Source organism: Macaca thibetana, chromosome 6 (genome assembly GCF_024542745.1).
Source record: "Macaca thibetana thibetana isolate TM-01 chromosome 6, ASM2454274v1, whole genome shotgun sequence".
Classification (NCBI taxonomy): domain Eukaryota; kingdom Metazoa; phylum Chordata; class Mammalia; order Primates; family Cercopithecidae; genus Macaca; species Macaca thibetana.
Window position 1 is genome coordinate 73,620,685 of NC_065583.1, and position 22,723 is coordinate 73,643,407.

Genomic DNA, 22,723 nt, shown 5'->3' on the forward strand with positions numbered 1-22,723 from the left:
TACCCAAAGGAATATAAATCATTTTGCTATAAAGACACATGCAGATGTATGTTTATTGCAGCACTGTTCACAATAGCAAAGACTTGGAACTCAAATGCCCATCAATGATAGACTGGATAAAGAAAACGTGGCACATATACACCATGGAATACTATGCAGCCATAAAAAAAGGATGAGTTCATGTCCTTTGCAGGAACATGGATGAATCTGGGAACCATCATTCTCAGCAAACTATCACAGCAACAGAAAACCAAACTCCTTATGTTCTCACTCTTAAGTGGGAGTTGAACAATGAGAACACATGGACACAGGGAGGGGAACATCACACACTGGGGCCTACTGGGGGGTGGAGGGCTAGGGGAGGGATAGCATTAGGAGAAATACTTGATGTAGATGACGGGTTAATGGGTGCAGCAAACCACTATGGCACATGGTATAACATGTAACAAACCTGTAAAATATAATAATAAAAAATTAATAAGAAAATCATAAGGAAGAGCAAATGTATTTATTATTCATTAAGTGGAAGTGGATCATCATAAAGGTCATCATTCTCATCATCTTCACATTGAGTAGACTTAGGAGGAGGGGCTGGTCTTTCTGTCTTAGGGGTGGCAAAGGAAGAAGAGGACGCAGGAGACGCAGCTACACTCAGTGTAACTTTACAGAAATACAGCATAATTTTCATCTATTTTCCTTTTTCACTAAAAGTGTATCTCTATGGTACCAATTATTCTTCCACCATTTGCTTTAGTTTCAGTGCCCACTTCGTAGAAGGGTCCAAGTCATAAGGAAAAAAAAAAGTCCAAAACCATCTTGAGTAATGGGAACCCTTCTGCCAGATTGTCTGATGTCAATTTGCTTTCTTTCACAGCTTCTTCTACATCTTCATCCTCATCTTCTGGCACTAGTTCAGAAATACTTATCTTCATCAAGTCATCTTCTGTTAATCGCTCTGGTGTAGTGTCTATTAGTTCTTGAATTTCCTGAAGATCAGATCCTCATCTTGAAATCCTCTACCCCTCACCTTCTTTTTCTTTTCTTTTCTTTCTTTTTTTTTTTTAATCATATCCACAATTTCATTCATGATTTTCTTGGCTCTGTCATAAATCCTGTGAAGTCATGCACATCTGGACAGTTTTCTCCAGCACTGATTGTTTTCACAACTATATACATATATATATATATATATATATATATATATATATATTTAAATAAAATAAGAATGGCATCTTCAATGATGTCATGCTTCCAGACTTACATGTTCTGTCTGGGTTCTCTTTCACAGCATTGATCATTCTTTTCAAAAAGTACCATGTGTAATGAGCCTTAAAGGTCCTTGCAATTTCCTGATCTGGAGGTTGAATTAGAGACATTGCATTTGGAGGCAAGTAGACATTTTGATGCCTTTGGTGTTAAACTCATGGAGTTCTGTGTGGCCAGGGGCATTGTCCAATATCAAAAGAACTTTAAAAGGCAGTTTCTTCCTGGCAGGGTGCTTCTTGACTTCAGGGACAAAGCATCCAAGGATCCAGTCCAGAAAAAGGTTGTCGTTATCCAGGCTTTCTTGCTGTACAACCAAAAGACTGGCAGCTGGTATTCATCTTTTCCTTTCAAGGCTCATCGGTTAGCAGCTTTATAGATAAGGGCAATCTTGATCATGAATTCAACTACATTTGCACAAAACATAGTTAGCCTATCCCTTCCTGCCTTAAATCTTAGTGCTTGCTTCTTTTCCTTACTAATAAATGTTTTTTGTGGCATTTTTTTCCAGAATAGGGCACTTTCATCTACATTAAAAATCTGTTCAGACAGATATCCTTTCTCTGCTATGATTTTCTTAATGACATCTGGGAACTCTGCTATCTCTTGGTTGACAGAAGCTGCTTCTGTTATTATCTTGGTATTTTTTAAGCCAAACCACTTTCTAAAATTATCAAACCATCCTTTGCTGGCATTAAATTCACCACGTTTAGATCCTTCATCTTCCTTTTGCTTTAATTTGTCATTTACTGTAATGACTTCATTTTTTTCTTAAATTATACTAAAGTCTGTAGGTATGCCTCTCTTATAGTAATCCTATACCCACATAAAAGCTATATTTTCAAGACGAGATTAAAAAGGTACAGAATTTCACCAAAAAAAAAAAAAAAAAAAAAAAAAAAAAAAAAAAAGCCAAATTTTCATGCCTGCTGGCCTAGCTGCAATAGCAGCTTCACAAATTCTCTTTTCTTATTTTCGATGATCTTTACATTGAATTCATTTATTCTGATATGGCGGGCAACTGCAGCTGCAGACCTCAGTCTATAGTATGTATCAAGCAATTCAACTTTTTCTTGTAATGTCATGGCTTTTCTCTGCTTCTTGGGAGCATTTCCAGCATCACTAGTTGCATGTTGTTTGTGTCCCATAATGTTATTCCAGGTTTACAGTATTGCATTAAAATATACAAGAACTGCAAGAGATCACTTTTTACTCTGATATGCAATTTACTGGAGAGATGTACTGCTCACGTGGAGATGATTAGTGTCACAGTGTTTTAAGTGGATGCTCACAATACTCACCTTCTAATTGGCTCTGCAGTGAACAGTACTTGCACAGTCATAGTAATATAAATATCTTCTATTTTATTTATTCTCCTGCCACACTGAAAGTGAAGACAAGGACTCTCTTTTACTCATCTTTTTTTTTAATCTCCTTTGTTATTTTGCATGAAGTAATCATACAACAAATATTAGTCAAATTAACCTAAAGTTTAATAGTTCTTTGCATAATTTATTTCTCAACATTATTGACCCTCTTTAACTTCATAATTCTTAAACAAAATAATGATGCAGGATACTTCTGGTTAACATGAAAGTGAGTATCCCCATCCAGAAAGGCATATTCAGCAATTCTTTTTTTACAGTCATGAATCTCCAGTAGTATACCAGTCCCTGAAGAGGTGGGAATGTCTTTGAAGAGTCCCAGTTTCACATTCCAAAAATGTCAGGGAGGAGGGTTCCAATGGACAGACCATGTTGATGAGCCATCTACATTGTCTGTCACCCTGCCTCCAAAAGGAGGAGATTGCCAGAAGTGAAGGGGGCAAAAGAGGATGACAGAGAGAAAGTGCCAGAATTCAACACAAAAACGACCTAAATCATTGTTATTAATACCATGTAACCTCTTGAACATAGAAATCTGAGAGGACAAGTGTGCCTGCATAAAGGAAATAATATATTTTTGGTAACAACACTGGACACACAGACAGCTCTAGCTCATTAATCACTTTCCCGTATTCCGTACAGATAACTAACCCCTGTCAATCAAAGAAGAAACAATCTGAAAGGAACACACATAGGATCACTTACAGTCCTATTAACTTGCATTTTATTTGAGAGCACCATTTGTAGAAAAGTGGGGATGGGGAGTGAAATGAGACCAACAGAACAGGAGTGATGTTTGTGGATCTTGTGTCTAAAGGGTTTTGAATCTATAAAAATTAAAAGAGCCTGTGAAGTTCCAGTTAAATACATTGCTACAGAACAGTGAAAACATGTCCTGATAAAGGTATTGACCTAGGATACAAAGGAAGAATATAGCTTCAGACATTAAAAGCTAGATACATAAGAAGGGTAAGAAACCATGTTAGACTTAGGCTTCTTCACAGCAAACTGATGCACCTATCTATAAAGCCTCGAAGGTAAAATTAAGGATGATCCCAAAATTCAGTATTTAGCCATGTTGTTCTTCCCCAAGCATGAGGGTACCAGTCTTCCTCAAGCGTACAAGAACTTAGGGAATATATGATGAATCTTTCTTTTTTAAAAAAAAAAAATGCTTAAAGGTGGTATCTAGCCACCAGAGATTAATCACAATAAAGATCTCAAGAACTTTAAAAAATTGTGGATAATCGTATGCTAAGTATAGAACCAGAGGAAAACAACCATGAGAATTGTGGTTACAAAAGAAGACAGAAACATTAAAACCTGACAATGTAAAAATAATAATATAGCTAACAAAAATAAAAGGAGGAGGAGGGAAAAGGGACAAGTGCTTGCCAGTTTTCTCATCTTTCCTAGAACTGATTCCTAATAGATTCTATCTAAATTTAAAGTGCAGAATTTTTTAAATGACTCTGAATTATTAAAGGTTCCATAAAATTTTGTCTCAATTGATGTAAATTATTTTTTAAATTATTGTATTTTATGGTAAAGAAATAGCTGAAAATCTGTGATTCTTATAGTTGCAATTCTATTTTGATTAAATTTATGTAAAAACAAATACATTTTTAAAAGCATGTGTAATTATATATGTGAATGAGATTTATGTATAAATCTCCACACATGTATAATTATCTGTAAGAGTGAGATTTATATATAATGTCCTCCAGGGTGGATCAGCTCCAGATGGTTTTCTTCTTAAGTCATTGCAGGCAGGATTCAGATTATTTGCAACTGAGAATGGTTAGTCAGGTTTGGGACATATGCCTACCCCTGGCCTAAAGAAGGCAGGGAATCTTGGATCATATGCCCTAAAGCACATCCTATGGAAAGGAAAATTGAGAGTTTCTTGTGAGAAAATGAGAGTTTCTTGTGAGAAAATGAGAATTGATGCCAGGCAGGTAAAAACCACTGATGTCCCCCATCTTTGCCTCACTTTAAAACTTGCAGTAAAGTAAGCTTCTCTCCCACTCAGTATGCCACTAGAGGAATTAGCTGATTTAGTTTCTTTATCAGATCTGTTCCTTCATTCCTTTCAAAGTAATTACAGGCTGCTTCTTCCCTGTCTCATGACACTGATTATTAGCTAAAGCTAATTCATCAGCTGGATATAGGTGAAACACCTTTAGCTATCTTTCAGGAAAAGCTTAGTAAATTATTTGTCATTCTCCTACCCAAGAAATGTTCTCCCTGTAAGTAAAAGTTTATTAGATACCGTGAGAGGTCTTTGGGTTCAGCCATTTTCTGTCCCAGCTATAATTAGAAAGCTAGACAAATTATATCAACTCCTAGGGAAAAATCCACACACATACTCTTTTTAATAAATCCAATTTACTCTATTTGCTTGGTATTAACAACTGTTAATGTTATGTCCAAATTCCCTTCCTTCCTCGTTGGAAAGAACTATATTGCTAGAGCCAGTACATACAAATGGATAGTTAATTACTCGGCACAGAGGGTTATGTGATTCATCACTGCAATGTGGAAGTGAATGTTGCCAATTGTCAGCTTTTTCCAAACTGCATAATGTTATATGGTTTATGTCACAATCAATGGTGGCAAAACTCCAGAAAGAAATACCACCTAGGTGTCAGAGACTCATTAAACTGATCAGTCTGTAGTCCTTCGTCAGTGATTTCCAAAGCTAGCTATGTATCAAAATCACTTGGTGACATTTAAGGAAAAAAAAAAAGACAGCATTTATCCTCAAACCCACTGGAATCAGAATATTGTTGGTTGGGTCAGGGACAGATTCAGGATTTTGTAGTGCCTGAGGATTATATACAATATGAAAGCTCTCTGTAAGAAAAAGAATACAACACTATCTTGTTTTTACAGACTTTCCAAAACATATTACCATGTGAACACACTTCTAGGGCCTTCTAAGGTATAGGTCCATGTAAGTGATAAACCCTGAAGCTCAGCCTTCATTAGCTTCATGCTAAATCTGCCTGTGGGTTAGGGCCTAGGGATAAATGTGTGTGTATATTGGTGTATATATATGTGTGTGTGTGCACATGTGAGCAGTGTGCTTGTGTGCATGGTTTAAGCTCCCAGATGAGCAGAACCAGAACCGGGCCTCTCCCTTCTGTATCATCCATCCTGCTTATTCTATGCACCTCAACTTTTTTCTCTCCATGTTTCCTTTCCCTCCCTGTTTTGTTACTCCCTCTTGTGCTTTCTTTTTCTACTTCCCATTCCTTTGATTGTGTCCCCTACTTTTTCATTAGTTCCTAACCCTGACAATGATACCCACAAGTCCCATTGCTGGAGTTTTGGATTGAAATAATTGCTGGACTTGAGAGATAGACAGGTATATGAGACAGCAAACTGGGAATGGAAGGGGCCATTGATGAGAAGATAATAGAGAAAATCGAAAACAATATAGAAAAATTATTATTTGCTGTATTCTAATCTAGTTCTCTACTAAACTATCAAAACTGGAAATGTTTTGAATTTCATGTTTTTATTTCCTTTGCCTTTCTTATGGAAGAAATGCCCATAGCAAAAATCATTGCAAATATCTACGCTAATCCACATTCCAGACAACTGCCTCTGAGTTCCAACTGTACTGGTTGCAGTTAGGGAGAAACAATTGTGCTACATCTTCCGTGTTTAGTTTTAGTTTGTAAATAGCTGTATACTTTTTTTCCCCACATAATTTTACATGATTTTAGGTGTTGGATTTTGGCACCAGTAAATAGGTTTGTTTGCCTTGGGGAGCACTGAATTAGAGAGAAAACTCACTGTAGGAAATGTCAAGTTCTTAGTTTTACTCTGGGAAAATTAAGTGATCTATTCAGTAGAAGCCTTTTAAAAATGTTTTTCTTTTTACTTTGTAAAAATAAAGCATGCATAATGTTGAAAAATTTTAAATACACAAACATGTAAGGAAAAATATGTATTACCTGTAATCTCCCCCTAGCAAAGACATTTCAGTGACACAGTCATCACAGTGATTGACATATTTGTAGCTACCCAATAAATACTTTTTGAATAAAAGAATAAGTGTGAACTCTAGACCAATGAACAAGACCCCTTTCTGATTTTTCCCCTAAGTGCTTATAATTGTGATAACTAATATGTACACATACACAGTCCCTAGCTTACGTTAGTTTGAGTTATGATTTTTCAATTTTATGATGGTGTCAAAGCAATACACATTCAGTAGAGATGGTACTTAGAGTTCTCAACCAACCATTTTGTTTTTTCCTTTCAGTATAGTATTCAATAAATTATATGAGATATTCAATAACTTTATTATAAAATGGGCTTTGTGTTAGATGATTTTGCCCAACTGTAGGCTGATGTAAGTGTCTGAGCACATTTAAGATGGGCTAGGCTAAGTTATGATGTTCTGTAGGTTGGGTATATTAGATGCACTTTCAACTTATGACATTTTAAACTTACGATGGGTTTATTGGGACATAACCCCATTGTAAGTTAAACAGTATCTCTATTTAAACAAATAGATATTGAATAATAAGAAAGACTCATCTAGACAATGATGATGCAAAGATTAATAAGAGTGGTCTTTGCCCCCTCAGTGGAGTTTACATCCAGTAGAAATCAGTGTATTCCTACCAATCCAAGGACACTTAGACATACAAGGACACAAAGAGCAACTATGTAAAATTCCATGTAAGAAATTTCCTTCAAAATCTAAGAGCCAAGAATTTTTTTTTTTCTTTTTACATCCTTGAGTCCTCTTTTTCTCACTCCACATTCAATCTATGAGCATATGCTGTTGGTCCTATCTTTAAAATCGATTCAAAATTCAACCCCTTCTCTCCATCTCTATTATGCAGCCCTAGGCCAATCCATTATCACTTCTTGCTTGGATAATTGCGATGGCCTCCTTATTGGTCTTCCTGCTTCTGTTCTTACCTCCTTACAGTCTGTTCTCAATCCAGAAGCTGGAGCAATTCGTTGAAATTTTAACTTAAATTATATCACTCCTGTGCCCCAAATATTTCGGTCAATTCCCGTTTTATTTAGAGTGAAAGCCAATATTGTTTAAAATGGCCTACGCGGTTATTTTTCCACCCTCTTTTCCATTAACTCCCTGATCTCATCTTAATGGCACTCCATCGTTTTGGAACAAGCCAGCAGTCTTCCTACCTCACGGCCTTGGCACGGGGTTTTCTCTGCATGGAAATCCTTTCCCGCAGATATCTTTATGGCTTACTACCCCAGCACTTCAGGTTTTGGTCAAATGTCACTTTCTTTGTGAGGCCTTCTCTAGCAGACTTCATTAAAACCTCAACACTCTCATCCTGGTCCCTGCTTTATTTTTCTCCAAAGAATTATTGCCATCTGACAAAGTATATATTCTACTTATTTATTTGTATCCAGAATACAAGCTCCCCAAGACCAGGAATTTGATCTTTTTATCCCCAACCACTGAAACATTCACCTGACACATAGTGGGTACTCAATTTGTATTTGTCAAATAAAAGAAAAGATAATCTATTCACTCTGCCATTATCCCCCATGTTCTTCCCTTTTCCTCCAGTTTCCTTTGCTTCACTATCAGAATACTTTCACAATATTTATTGGTCAGTCTGACAACATGTGTGTTTTCACCAACCTTGGTGTCTTTTAAGTGGCGTTCACTGAAATCACATCCTACTCTGATGCACACTAGGTCAGACAATTTTTTTTTTTCTTAAGACAAGGTCTCGCTCTGTCTCCCAGGCTGGAGTATAGTGGCGTGATCTTGGCTCAATGCAACCTCCACGTCCCAGGCCCAAGCAATCCTTCCGCCTCAGCCTCCCCAGTAGTTGGGACCACAGGTGTACATCACCATACCCAGCTTATTTCTTTTTTATTTTTTGTAGAGACGAAGTTTTGCCATGTTGCCCAGGCTGGTCTCGAACTACGGGCCTCAAGCAATCTGCCTGCCGTGGCCCCCCAAAGTACAGGGATTGCAGGCATGAACCACCATGCCCAGCTTCAATTTTTTTTTTAATCTGAGACCTGCTTAAAACTGATACTCTGTCTTTACAGTGATCTGAAAAACTCAGTTTAGAGAGCTGGACAAGGCAGATATATGACAGAGACACTAATGTACTTTTCTATCTCTGCAAACTAACATATTTAAACTCAGAATTCATTTCTCATCAAGTGAGGAAATCTAATGTAATGTCAGGATTTTGAAAAGGATGCATAATTCTTTGATGAGTAATATATGTATTTATGCAGGCTGGAATAAAAAAGAATCATTGAACCAGGGACTTTAGGTTCTCAGCTAATGTTAGAGTTGTAAGGTTCTTTTTCTTCCTCATCTTTAATTTTAAAATTTAATAGGGGATTGTCAGGGGAACCTAACATTCTACTCAAAGGGTTGGTTCCCACCAAATACAGCACCACTGAAAACCAGAGCAGTGGATCAGGTTCCTGTTAAATATAGGTTCTAAATATGCCCCTTGTTTATGACATTTTTGGAAGTCACATAATAGGAATCATTTCTACATACTCAATCAAATTTGTGTCTTTCTGTTTTCAAAATAAAAATAAATAAGGGACAATGGGTAAATGCTTATCCTTGCTGCTGATGCTTAAAACACATTTGTTTAAAAAATTCTTCACTTGAACTGACTTTTTCACCAACTTGTTCATCTCATAGGAAGGAAAGCAGATGCAACCTATAAATAAGTCTTGCATTACTGTTTCAGGAGTTACAGGGCAGGAGAGCCTCTACCCAGAAAGGTCAGGGGCCACAGCCAGCTTGCTCCCTTTGTGAGTCAGACAATACCTGAGTGTTGCTATTCTGAATTCAATAAGCAGAGTTATATAAAATGAATGCCCCTGCATGCAGCTGCTTGAAAATGCTAGCACAATTCAAATTTTTAGTCTCTAATGTTATCCACCGTTGATGGGCAATCATTTTTATTATTTGTATTTTTCCACTTGATTTTCAGAGATTCAAAGTTTCTAAATAAAAAATACTCCACCATCTTTGAAATTTTCACAAACAATTGAGCATTTGCAACATTTTCTATAACCTTATTTTTCCCTGAATTTACTTAAGCTTCATGTCTTCAGATTACATGGGAAATTATCTGGTGTTTAGAAAGCTATTCTTTGCTGTAGTCTAATAACAGAAAAATTATGTGCCTTCCCATCATTAATTTAATTTAATAGATATCTACTAAGTATTACAAGGGTAGAGGCACTCTGCTAGAATTATTTTAAAGTATGACACCATGATAAAGGTAATACAATATCATTAATCTTTAGGGAAATGGAAATTAAAACCCACGAGAAGGTACTACTACCTACTCACTGGAACGGCTGTAATCCAAGAGAGACACATTATCAAGTACCAAGAATGCAAGGGAAACTGGAACCTTGCATACATACTGGTGGCAATGTGAAATGGTACAGCCACTTTGGGAAAACACTTTAGCAGTTCTTTATAAAGTTAAACATACACTTACCATGTGACCCACAAATTCCACTCGTAGATAATTACCCAAGTGAAATGAAAACATATGTCCACACAAAGACATGTATGCGAATGTTCACAGCAGCATTATCTGTAATAGCCCCAAGGTGGAATCCACCCAGATGTCTATCAGCAGAATGAAATATTATACAGCATTGAGAAATGAATAACACTACCAGTATACATAACAACGTGGATGGATCTCACATGCGTAATGGGCAGCTAAAAACCCAGAAGAATGTTTGGTGTTTGACTCTATATCAAGTTCAAAACAGGAATGGTAATGTGTGTGATTGGAAGTCAAGATCATGATTATTCTTGTTGGGAGAATAGAAGTGACTGAAGTGGGGACGAAAGACCGCAGGCGTGCTGGAGTTGCTCTGTTTTTCAGCCTAGAAACTGTCACACAGCTGTGTGAACTTTGCTAAAATTCATCAAGGTGTACCTTCAGACATGTACAACTTTCTACAGTTAGTTATGCTTCCAGAAAGTTAATTAAAACTATGAAAAATGAGTGACACTTGATTTTCAGACATTCAGAGGTCCTAGATAAAACACACTCTGTATTCACTGCTTCAAAGATTTTACAATCTAATGGGGAAGACAGACATGTTGACAAATCATTTTAACATGAAACAAATTCTGGTAAGCGCTACATTAGAAATATAAAATAAGTACAATGAAGAAAAGGAAAATGTTTACAAAATGTTGCAAAAAAAGAACGATCTTGAAAAAATGTTTTAGAGTGTGGTCAGTGTGCAGTTTACTATAGAAAATAGGAAGAATAGGCCGGGCGCGGTGGCTCAAGCCTGTAATCCCAGCACTTTGGGAGGCCGAGACGGGCGGATCACAAGGTCAGGAGATCGAGACCATCCTGGCTAACATGGTGAAACCCCGTCTCTACTAAAAATACAAAAAACTAGCCGGGCGAGGTGGCGGGCGCCTGTAGTCCCAGCTACTCCGGAGGCTGAGGCAGGAGAATGGCGTGAACCCGGGAGGCGGAGCTTGCAGTGAGCTGAGACCCGGCCACTGCACTCCAGCCTGGGCGACGGAGCGAGACTCCGTCTCAAAAAAAAAAAAAAAAAAAAAAATAGGAAGAATATAATAATGCACAAAAGTGGATGGAAAGGACATAAACTAGAAGTAAAGAGATTTAAAAGTATTGGATTATATACAAAAGTAACTACCGTTTGAGAGACCAAATTGTTTTAAAGTGTCAGAACACATTAGCTATTTATATCCTTAAAAGGAAGCTCTTTTGTTTTCACTTGACTGACTTTGCCCAAGCTGTAGGTTATTCTCTTTCAGTGGTTCTCAGCCCTAGCTGCACATCAGGATCACAGAAACTTTTGTAGCTTCTCCTGAATCAGATTCTCCAGGGGTGGGACTCAGGTATCTGTACTTTGAATAGGTACCTGTGATTCTCCTGAGCAGCCTGAGTTAGGAATCATCCCCGTAGTCCCTGCGGGGTGGAGGGAGCCTTCGCAGGGACCATCAATGCAATAAATGATTCTGAAAGTGTCATTTCTTTGTTTTTGGAGCTTCTGTGTCTTCTACAAAGAAGAGCACATTTCATATTTATCTCTTTGTAACCGTGCCAAGAAATTTCTTTGCAAATGGCTTTTATCGAAGTATTACATGAAAGATGTTAATCCTACTGTTAAATTTTAACCCTAATTCTTTCAAGCACTAGGGCTTTTCTTCTGATTTTATTACAGGTACATAGATCCATAGCAGAAGATAGAACTGGAAAGGACAAAGTGGCACATGCAGGTCGCTTGTTAATGCACTTGTATGACTAATCTTCCTTCTATGAGGAGGAAATGTATTTTTAGTCCTCACATTTATATATCCGATGTTCCATTGTGAAAATGTTGTCACACTTAGAAAATGTTAGTCCTCTACTTAATTCATTCACTTGTTATCTATTGTTAGCTTGTCCATACTTTTTTTACTCCTTGTTTTGAAATCATTTTCGAATTACAGAAAAGTTGCAAAAATAGTAGAGTTTACATATAACTCTTCACCTAGCTACCTCTAACTTTAACAACCTCTATAACCACAATACACTTATCAAAGCCATGAAATTAACATGAAACAATTAAGTGAACTACAAGTCTTATTTAAATTTAACTAGTTTTTCCTGATTTGTCTCTTCCAGGATCCAACCCAGAACCCCACATCGTGTTTAATTGTCATGTCATCCTAGTTTCCTCCAATTTGCAACAGTTCCTTGTCCTTTTTTTTTTTTTAATTTCATTACTTTGGCCTTTTTGATGAGTGCTAGTTAATTAATTCGTAGAATGCTTTTCATTTTGGATTTGTGTGGTGTTTTCTTATAAGTACATTGAAATTATTCATCTTGGCAATAATATTGTAGAAGTGATCAGGGAGTACATGTGATGTTAATATGTTTATATTTATCTGACTATTTGTATCAGTATGGTCTTGTGGATACTTATTTTATGAACTATAATCCATACTATCATTATTTATTTTGATGCTCAGATTGTTCCAGCTTTGGTCACTGGCAGCTTCTTCTGATTGGATCCTGTGTCCTTTTGAAATGCCCCCATTCTTTTAAAAGCTCTTCTTTTTCTGACATCACTAGATGTTCCAGACTCATCTTGTACCTTCCCTGCTCCACTCCTGAAATCAGCCATTTCTCTACAAAGCTCTGATTCCTTTCATTGGAGAATGATATTTGGAAATAAAGATCTGAGTGCTGCTAGGGTGCCATTGCCCCCAGTCCCTCCCAGCAGAAAGAGCTAGGAAATATATATATGTACACTAATCCAGGAATACACATACACAATACTTATTACTTCTATAGCTACCTCGGTATCTGTGTATGTGTGTGTCTCTCCTATTTTCTTATTTGTAACTTCTTTCTCGAAGAGTGAAAACACTAGCTGTCATTATTTGCAATCCTAGATTACACAGAGTAGTTACTAAATTCCTAACTCATACTCCTGTGACAAATAAATTTACTTACTATAGTATAGTATTTGTTTGCTCACAATTCTTTTTGGTTTTCCTCTTGTAATATACAGTCAAGATCATATTTCCAAAGTGACTTAAATTCATTTTTAATTCCTATCCCCTTTGCCATAGTTGTATTATTCATCTGTTTATTTGAGTTCATTTGTTACTGTTTGTATTCCTCTTTGGATTCTTACACATTTTTTTTTACTTTGAGAAGTGTGTAAAGCATTGCTATGGTTCAGAGAGTTGAAGTTATATAAAAAGAGCTATTACAAGAAGTATCTCTTCTATCTCTTCTTCCTCACAACCCCACCCCCACATCTCATGCCTGCTTCTTTATTTTTTACCAACCTTTATAGTCACACAGTATTTTGTGGTTTCTGGTTTATGCTTCTCCTGTTACTTGTGCACAGATGAGCAGATTAATACGTATTTTATTATATTCCCTTATGCTTTTATGAAGGGTGGTAGCACATCATATAAACTCTTTTGACCTCTGCTTTTGTTTTACTTAATGATTTGAAAATCATTCCAAATTAATTCCTAGGGATTTTCCTTATTCATATTTTTAGAGTGGCATAGTATTATTCAGTTGTGTGGATATAGCATAGTTATTCGACCACTCTCCTATTTATGGATATTTAGGCTGTTACCATTATTTTGCAATTACAATCAGTGCTCCAATAAATAAACTTGTATATATTGAAGTAATTTTGTACTATTAGAGGTATATTGTCTGAGTAGAATCCTAGAAATGGAATTTCTTGGTCAAAATTAAGTGCATGTGTGCTTAAGTCTTTTAATCACTCTGTCTGTCATTTGTATGCCTATGGGGATGACTATTGGGGGTTAATGTATATCCTTCATCAACACACAAGTTACTGAACTACAGCTTTTAATTTGTGTACCTTTTTTAAAATTTAACTTTCTTCATTAGTTGCACTTAGCACATTAAAAAGTATATTAAAATTGCATTGGAGTTAGGAATTAGTCTTGCATAATTTATCCCTTTTCAAGGTTCAATAAATACCATTGTAATGTGTCAACAGCCTCTAATGAAGGTAGTAATGATACATTACATTTACAGCCCTATCATCCCAGGTGCAGACTAGAATTTTATGATCACTGATAGAGAGTAGGCAGTTCAAGAACTCTAGCAGTGACATAATGACTAAGTATTTATATAATCTATCATTTGCCCAGAGTTTTTTATTTTTCAAAATTCTTTCAAGTCTTTTCATTTTATAGCAACTACTCAACTGTAGGATGGATTGGGGAAATATCAAATAAATTACGACATTTATGTAGTGCAAAGTCCCTTACATCTATTATCTCACTTGAGCCACAAACCAACCTCATGAAGTAGACAGGGCATACAGTCAACCTCCCCATTGTCCAGGTAAGGATGCTGAGACTCAGAAAAGTGAAATGTGATCCCGATGTCAAATATCTGCTAGGTAGTAGAGCTAGAACCGAACTTGAGACTAGACCACACTACAGGTTTTATAGCTACCTGTGAAACAACAATGAAAAACTGTCCAAGGACATGATATAGTCAGAGAGAGGCAAATTACGTGCTGTATATTTTGGAATCAGAAGATTGCCTCAGGCCAGATCCATTCTGACCATGTGCAGGGCCCTACTCCCACCCTAAGTGCTGCTGCTGTAACAGAATAAGCACTGGCCAAACGACCAACCTTAGTTTGCATGCCAGTTCTGCCACTTTATTAGATTTTGGGCCTTGGTGAGCTATTGAACCTCTCTTTTCTTACCTCTGAAATGGTTATCGTTCTGCAGACCTGTTGGAAGAATTAAGAGTAACTTTATCAGAGAGACCCTCCCTGAAGCCCCCAGCGAAATGTTATTCTATCCTACAGTGGTCAGTCCATTTCCTTCAGAGCACTTGTCACAATTTAGAGTTATGTTTACTTTTATGTTTATTTGTTTCACATCTGTCTCTTCTGCTAGACTATAAACTTCATGACATTAAGGACTCTGCTTGGTTTTGTTACTCTGTGTGTCTTATACCACCCCCATTAATCACTGAATAAATCTCTCTGAAATGAGTCTTCCCACTTTCTTGTACTTGTTTTTACTTCAGCCACGTAAAATACCTGCAGCTCACTTGTCCTTTCTCATCTCTCTACTTTCACACATGCTGTTTCCTTTGCCCAACATACCTATCCTTGTTCCTTTGTTTATCTGGAAAACCCTTACTCATCCTTCAAGACCTAACTCAACTGTTCTGTGAGGGCTTCTGACATATCCCCATTTCCCTGAAGCATGAGGGGGCTGTTATGCCCCCTTAGCATGCCTCTGTTATAGTAGTTGCCGTATTCAATGGATATTTTTAAGAACCTCCTCTGTATGAGGCGTGTGTTGGGTGCTGGGCACACAGCAGTGAATAGGAGCTGTCATTCTACTGAGGGAGTGAGCCACAAAGAAGTAAACAAATAATAACATTCCCAATAGCAATAAAATGCTAGGGTGATCAGTTCTGAGAAGTTGACTTTTGACCTGAGATCTGAAAGGTAAGGAGTTGGAAAAGGGAAGAGAGAGGGGGTGAACCTTGGATTGTGACTGTTTACTGGGCTGTTCCTCATTTCTACCCCACCTCACCCCCACCCCCCACCTCCACTCACCTGGCCTCTGAGCTCCATGAATCTTATATTCCTAGTAACCAGCATAGGCCCAGCATGTCACACTGCACTTCCACCACTGGTGGCATGGCCTGTGAGAACTTCCAGTTGCCTTGCCCCATGGTTCTGCTGGGAGCTGGCTCCCAACTTAAAATCCACTCCCCAACTTACTATCTTGTGACACTAGGAAAGTTATTCAATCTCTCTGTGACTCCATTTCCTGATTATTAAAGTGGAAATAACAGTAAGACTTAACAGGGTTGCAGTTAGTAATAAATCAGATAATGCACCTGAAATTCTTAGCCAAGGGCCTGGCACATGGAGTGTAGTCAATAAATGTTGGCAAAAATGCTCTAGAGCTCATGAGGTGGTTATTAAATAATTGAATGAGTTAAGAAATAATAAAGTTTCTCATCCTGGCTAACACAGTGAAACCCCGTCTCTACTAAAAAATACAAAAAACTAGCCGGGCGCGGTGGCGGGCGCCTGTAGTCCCAGCTACTCGCGAAGCTGAGGCAGGAGAATGGCGTGAACCTGGGAGGCGGAGCTTGCAGTGAGCCGAGATCCAGCCACTGCACTCCAGCCTGGGCAACAGAGCGAGACTCCCTCTCAAAAAAAAAAAGAAATAATAAAGTTTCATTCTAACTTCAGTAAATAGTGCTAAGTCAGAAGAAAAGCCTCCAAACATCAGTAATTTTACCACCCAGAATCAATAGCTATTGACGCTTTATCTGCTTATAAAGCAGGCTGTGACAGTCAGGGCTTTTCTGGATAGTACAGGGCTTTCGTGTTCTAGCCTCAGACCTCAATGAAACAACTTCACAAAATCTACCAACCTCAGGCCATCCTGCAAGTGGTGCTTTGTCATCTTTGGAAATTATAGTTTGAGCACTTTGTATTAAAAGGGATTTATTTTATGTATCCCCTACTTCATTTTTCTTAGCAGATCTTCAGGATATCATAAGCAATGAAAGTTATGATGGTACCAGTGAGAACAATTTTCTTAGGTCAGAGACACCAAAATTAACCTGGGATGTTGCTCCTTCTACACAAAGATAGTATTCAGACCATTTCTGCAAACTTTTAGTAGTTGGCAAATCCCCAAATCCCTTGGAAAACTTTAAATATCAAAACAGCACGCACAAAGATGAAAACATTCACAAACTGGTACATAAAGAACTTTAAAAAAAATTCTCTCTATTGTATTTTCACTGGGAAATACTGGGGTCATGATTGCTGTTTGTATAAACATTAAATATCTGGCTCCTTGGGAGTGCTTTCCTACTGGAATGTACAGACATGAGTTTTCTAGTAAAAAATAAAAAAAGAAATACTGAGGTAATTAGCAAAGAAAGACTTTCCCAAATATTCTCTTCTGTGAGCTGTAGGAGTAAACATTTGTTAACATGAGTGCTTAACTCTATCCATCTAGTCAACACATTTTGGGAACTATCATTCACCTTTATTGTCACAGAAATCAACTTATGCTATCTTAGAAGGAGGAAATTATCAGAAAACCATTTCTCTTTTCTTTTTGATATTTGTGGCACTGTTGTCAGGGTTTTCATTCACAAACCAATGCACCATAAACTGGTGCTGGAGTATTGAAATTTGTTTTTCTGCTCCATAAATATAGAGGTGGGCACATCTATCAAAGTCGATAGAAAAGAGCCACATTCACCAACTGGTCACTCTGATGGGGTAATGGGCTGTGGGGCTTTGCAGTGATTAGTAGTGCACGTCATAGATTGTGGGATAAGAGTCTGCACTTTAGTGGTGGTACAATGCTAAACAGCTAAGAAGACTACAGATACTCTCATGGTTTACAGATGACAGGCTTCATTTTATATGTTAATAGAAGGAAGACTTCTGATAGGATGAGGAAATTCACCATAACAAATGCATTCCCTTTACTGAACTCTAGCATGGCACCAGTTAAAATCAGCTGTATGTATGATGTACTCTTAATTCCTAACAGTCCCAAGAAGTACTAATGTGAAAAATATTTTATACTTTTACATTTTATAGGTCATGAGCAGATGGAAAAAATTATGCCAATTGGTAAAGACATTCACATGCAGTATAACACTCCTCAAAACGGTGTTTACATGGGTTTTTCTTGAAAAAAAAAATTAAAGTTATCTTGGGTAAAATTATTATTTGGGTTTTCTTAAACGTTGTATCTGTAATTCATTTTAATGTATTCCTTCTGCAGAGCTGCATGTTTGAAAGCACAGGTAACCTTGTAATGAATAAAACTGATAAAAGGTTGTGTCCAATGAAAGGGAAATTATGGAATGATTATTCACTTTGCAAAAGGGTTTGTCATAGGGAAGCTTTCCTAAAGCATTTCAAATTTAATTTAGTTTATAAAACATTCATTTACACACAAAATTTCAGGAACAAATTTAGTGAGGAAATGAGATGAATAGTCATAATAAGATAGAGCTCCCTTACCCTGCTAACGTTAATGCTTTCTCTCTGTCCCTTCTTGCAGCACTGATAGCCATTGGGCGGTACAGCATGACAATAGAGACTGTGGATGTTGGATGGTGTAAGGAAATTACAGACCAAGGAGCCACCCTGATTGCACAGAGCAGCAAGTCTCTGAGATATTTGGGGCTGATGAGATGTGATAAAGTAAGAGTTGACTATCAAGTTGTTTGCTTTCTACATATCAGTATAGTTAATAGCTTGATGTCGTATCCTCTCCTTCTCTATCCCCACCCCCATATATTCTATATTATATATACATTATATATATATACACAATTATAGCTATGCATTGTTCGCCTGCTTTTGAAAACTAATCTGGGATTATCTTTGCATTTCCCCACTTAATAATTCGGTGCTTAAGCAGAAAGAAAAAGTAATCATATATATAGAGTCAACTTAGAGTTTGGCATCCTATTTATAAGTCCATGGACCAAAATGTAAAAGGTTACATGACAAACTGCAATTTTCAGGGTCTAACCGTAAAATTATATTCTGTGTTTCAAGTTTCCAGCAACAGTAAAGGTGGAAAGAACAGTGCCAAATTGGTTTTTCACAAGTGTGTAATTTTGCTACTGAACATCTATGTATTCTGGCCACTCGGGAACAAGAAAGGGCCAGTGAGGGGGTATGTGGGAATTTGCATCTCCCCATACATCAGATGCCACTCCTAGCACGTGATAAGAAGTGATTCCAGAGGTCCTGGCGGAAGGCCTGTGGAGCTGACCAGCGATGTGAGCATGAGTTTAGGAAATGGTGCAGCATTTAATGTGGGACCCTTTGAAGACTGAGAAAACAGATAATAAAAATCTATACTGACACCTGTAATCCCAGCATATTGGGAAGCCAAGGCAGAAGGATCACTGGAGCCCAGGAGTTTGAGACCAGCCTGGGCAACAAGGCAAAACACTCTGTCTCTACCAAAAAAAAAAAAAAATTAGCCAGGCATCATGCCACACACCTGTAGTCCCAGCTACTAGAGAAGCTAAGGTGGGAGGATCCCTGAGCTCAAGAGGCCGAGGTTGCAGTGAGCCGTGATTGCGCCACACCACCCCAGCCTGGGTGACAGAGCAAAACCGAGTCCCAAACGAACAAACAAAAAACCAAAAAAAAAAAACCTATGCTAGACACCAGGCACTCCACAGATGTTTTCTTCTTTATTTATTCCATGTTTTTCCTATAACAAGTCTAAGAAATAGTTATTTGCATTGTGAAGTGGAGAAAATGGAGGCTCAGAAAGACCAGTCAGTGGCCCAGGGATACTCTGGCAAGACTTCACGCCGGGTCTTTGGAGTCTGTATCCAGTGCTACTGGCACAACCCAGGGGGCGTTCTCTGGCCACGGGGACTGCTTCCTTAGAAAAGGTCCAGTTCAGACACTTGCTCAGAAAGTGCCGCCATCTTGTACTAATTTACACATGTGTGCTACTTTTATAAATGGTGATTAGGAACAAATCTAGCAAAATAATGTGAAACTAAATAGACTTGCCATTCAAAGGGCATGCATTTTCTAAATGTAGCAAATCTGGGGGCAAATGAAGTATGGCCCAAAGCCCTTGTGTCCTTTGTCATTTTTTGTTAATTGACTAATTCTTTTCTCCAAACACTTTAGAATTCCAGCTTATACTAGACCTTTGCCAGTTAGTTATGTTTAGAGAAATGTTGTTATATATTCTCAGCCCAGCCCGGAAGCGACTTACTTTGTAACTAAGCAACAGCACTGAGACCCAGGGCTTGCAAGTCTCCCACAAATCTTTCTACTAACCAACCTAATGCTGCTGCTAACCCTGCCACTTTAAAATGACTTCTTTTAAGACAAGTTAAAGGGTCCACCATAGGCAGAGTGCTCTAGAAACAGGAATCAATGACAGCAGAACTCCTCAGCTTCCAGCAGAAGCTGCCACGTGAATGCTGTCTGACTAAAGCTACCAAAATGTAAGCATTCATGCATATGTGTCCACAACGATTCTCAGAAATTGCCGTATTTCTAATCTGTAATCTTTAGATGGTTAAGATCGGCTCCATCTTCAGAGATACACTGTAGAAGTTGTATGTTACAGTTACTACAGGAGAATATTATTCCCGACATATTTGCTGACCAGCATTTTGCTGATTTTTAGTTAAGAAATGGGTTATTTTCTACCCAAATGCAAATTAGTCCAAAATTAAATAGAGACACTGTACAGATTAGCTGTATCCCTAAGGGTTTTAGCCCTTTCCCTGGGCTGCCTCTGAATCCTTTCTCTAACCAGAGAGCCACTCTGAGAACCCATTGGCTCCAGCATGATGCCGTCTGGTCAGAGCCTGCTGCAGCACAGCCCAGGGAGATGCTGGACCCAGCCTTGCTGTCTGGCTTCCTCAGACTTAAAGCAGCTCAGAGCCAAATACGAGAGGCTCTGTGAGGATGGAAGACAGTTCCAAACCACACACAAAGCACAAGTAAAGGCTTGCACAGAAAAGCCTGCTTGTTGGTTTAGTTGGATGGAAATGTAAAGTAGCTATTCAGTTTTCAGATTTTGTATGATGCCATCCATCTCCAGATTTTAAGTTACCATCAAGATTCAAAGGAAGATTTGAGTAGCAAAGAAAAGAAATTAGTAGCAAGGGTATAGTCTGTGGAGCCAGAGTTCAGGTTCAGATCTGGGTTTTGCACTTACTAGTTGTGTCACCATGGGCAGTTACTAACCTCTCAGTGCTTGTTTCCTCATTTGCAAAATGAGGATACTAGTACCTATCTTGTAGAATTATGAGCATGTAAATGAGTTAACATATGTAAAGCACTTAGAATAATGTCTATTATATATAAAATGATCTGTTACTGATTATTCTTATCATCAATATCATTATATTAACCCGTGCTGTGATAGTGGAATTTCCCAATGAGAAAAAAAAAAAATTGTATTGCCTGCTATTCAATTTTGAAAGAAAATTAGAAAGAAAGGAAAAAAAAAAAACTCAAATTAGAGAATGCTTTGCCTTTGTGCTTTTTCCTCAACTAAATTTAAAATTAAGATTATTTTTTATATAAAGATGTTAGTAATTATACTTTCTACACACCTCTGCAATGGAAAACTAATGCCTCTGTAGGACACTCAGTATTTGGAATGAATTTATTAACCATCTACTCCAGCACAGGGATGCAGAAAGATTTGCAGTGGGAGAAAAGGGTGAGCTGAAGATAAGACTGTTCAAGTACTTAGGGAAACAGAAAGTAACAAGACAAATAAAGGTGAAAAATAAGAATAGAAACAGGAAACAGAAAAACTATGATTAGGGAATGGAGAAGAAGATACACCATCTCTTGTCTGTCTATGATCATCTGTGCCAGCAAAGCATTAAAGAACAAAATTAATTTGGCCCTGTCACTTTTCTCCCTACCTTAACCAAATCTGCTAACCACTAATAAAACCCATTAGAGTTCTCCTCTGTGTTTCTGCACACCAATGGCGCCAATGGAGGGCACAGGGAACCTCAACATCTACTCAGTAAATTCCTTGGCCAGGAATGGCATCAGTGGGATCCCTGCACTGGAGAGAGATGTGGTTTGTGAAGTCTGTGTACCCTTGCACTGGTATTCTGTGATCCTGTGGTTCTGAGAAAGAACATTCTAGTTGCATGTTCTTTCACAGTCAGTTTATTGAGGGCCACTTATATTTAATACTTTACCAAACTGATGCTTTTTTCCTCATTTCAGCTTTTGAGGTATTGCAAGAATAACAAAATGCATTGTATTTGTTGTAGGAAAACAGTGTTTCCCCCCACGACCCCCACCCCCCATCTCTCTTGGGAGGTTATCAGAGAACAAATGAGAAAAGTTAAACATATTCGTTGCAGATGAAAGCAACATGTACTTGGATTGTCAAACAAGGGCTAAGCGAAACTGCAGTAAATATGTTTGGCTGCAACATTGGTGATTCCTGGGGAGGAGTCCTCCAGTCATTCAACAATGCAGCATTCCCCATGCAGTTGTAAAGTCAGGAAGTGCATTAGGAAGCCCCTGTTTGAGTAGCTTTTCTGATTGCTGGATGGATAAGCATGTTAGAGGGTTTTGAAGCTGACGCCACTTAATCTCCTAAACTTTAGTGCATTGTAAGAACCAAGAGAAGAAAACGCTGTGTGAGACGGCTTTGATGAATTGGGGTGAGCTTATATCCTTAAAGACTGTTCAAAGGCTTACTTGACCTTGGGAATTAGAGTTGACCCGAAATCACCTATCAACTTAACTCACATTTATTTGGTGATTTAGTTAAAAATACTTGTGTAATCAACGGAACTCTCTAATAAGAGCAGTATGTTCACTCTGTTTTCCGCAATCATAAACAGAAGCTTTGGTCATAGAAATGTTTTTCGTGACTTCAGTGAATTCTAGATTCTCTATAGATCTGTTTCTTGTAATTGTATTATATTTTCTTCATTTCTTATAAGGCAGTTTGGATGGAGAACAAAACTATA

The 22,723-nt window shown here is 37.8% G+C and overlaps 1 protein-coding gene across 1 annotated transcript in view; it reads left to right on the forward strand.

The window, feature by feature from the left end:
• Positions 1 to 22,723, forward strand: part of FBXL17 (F-box and leucine rich repeat protein 17) — a 544,473-nt gene that overhangs the window by 503,325 nt on the left and 18,425 nt on the right. Inside the window, exon 8 of the mRNA XM_050794618.1 lies at positions 18,277 to 18,419. Coding sequence (XP_050650575.1) covers positions 18,277 to 18,419 — 143 coding nt within the window. The remainder of the gene's footprint in view (positions 1 to 18,276; positions 18,420 to 22,723) is intronic.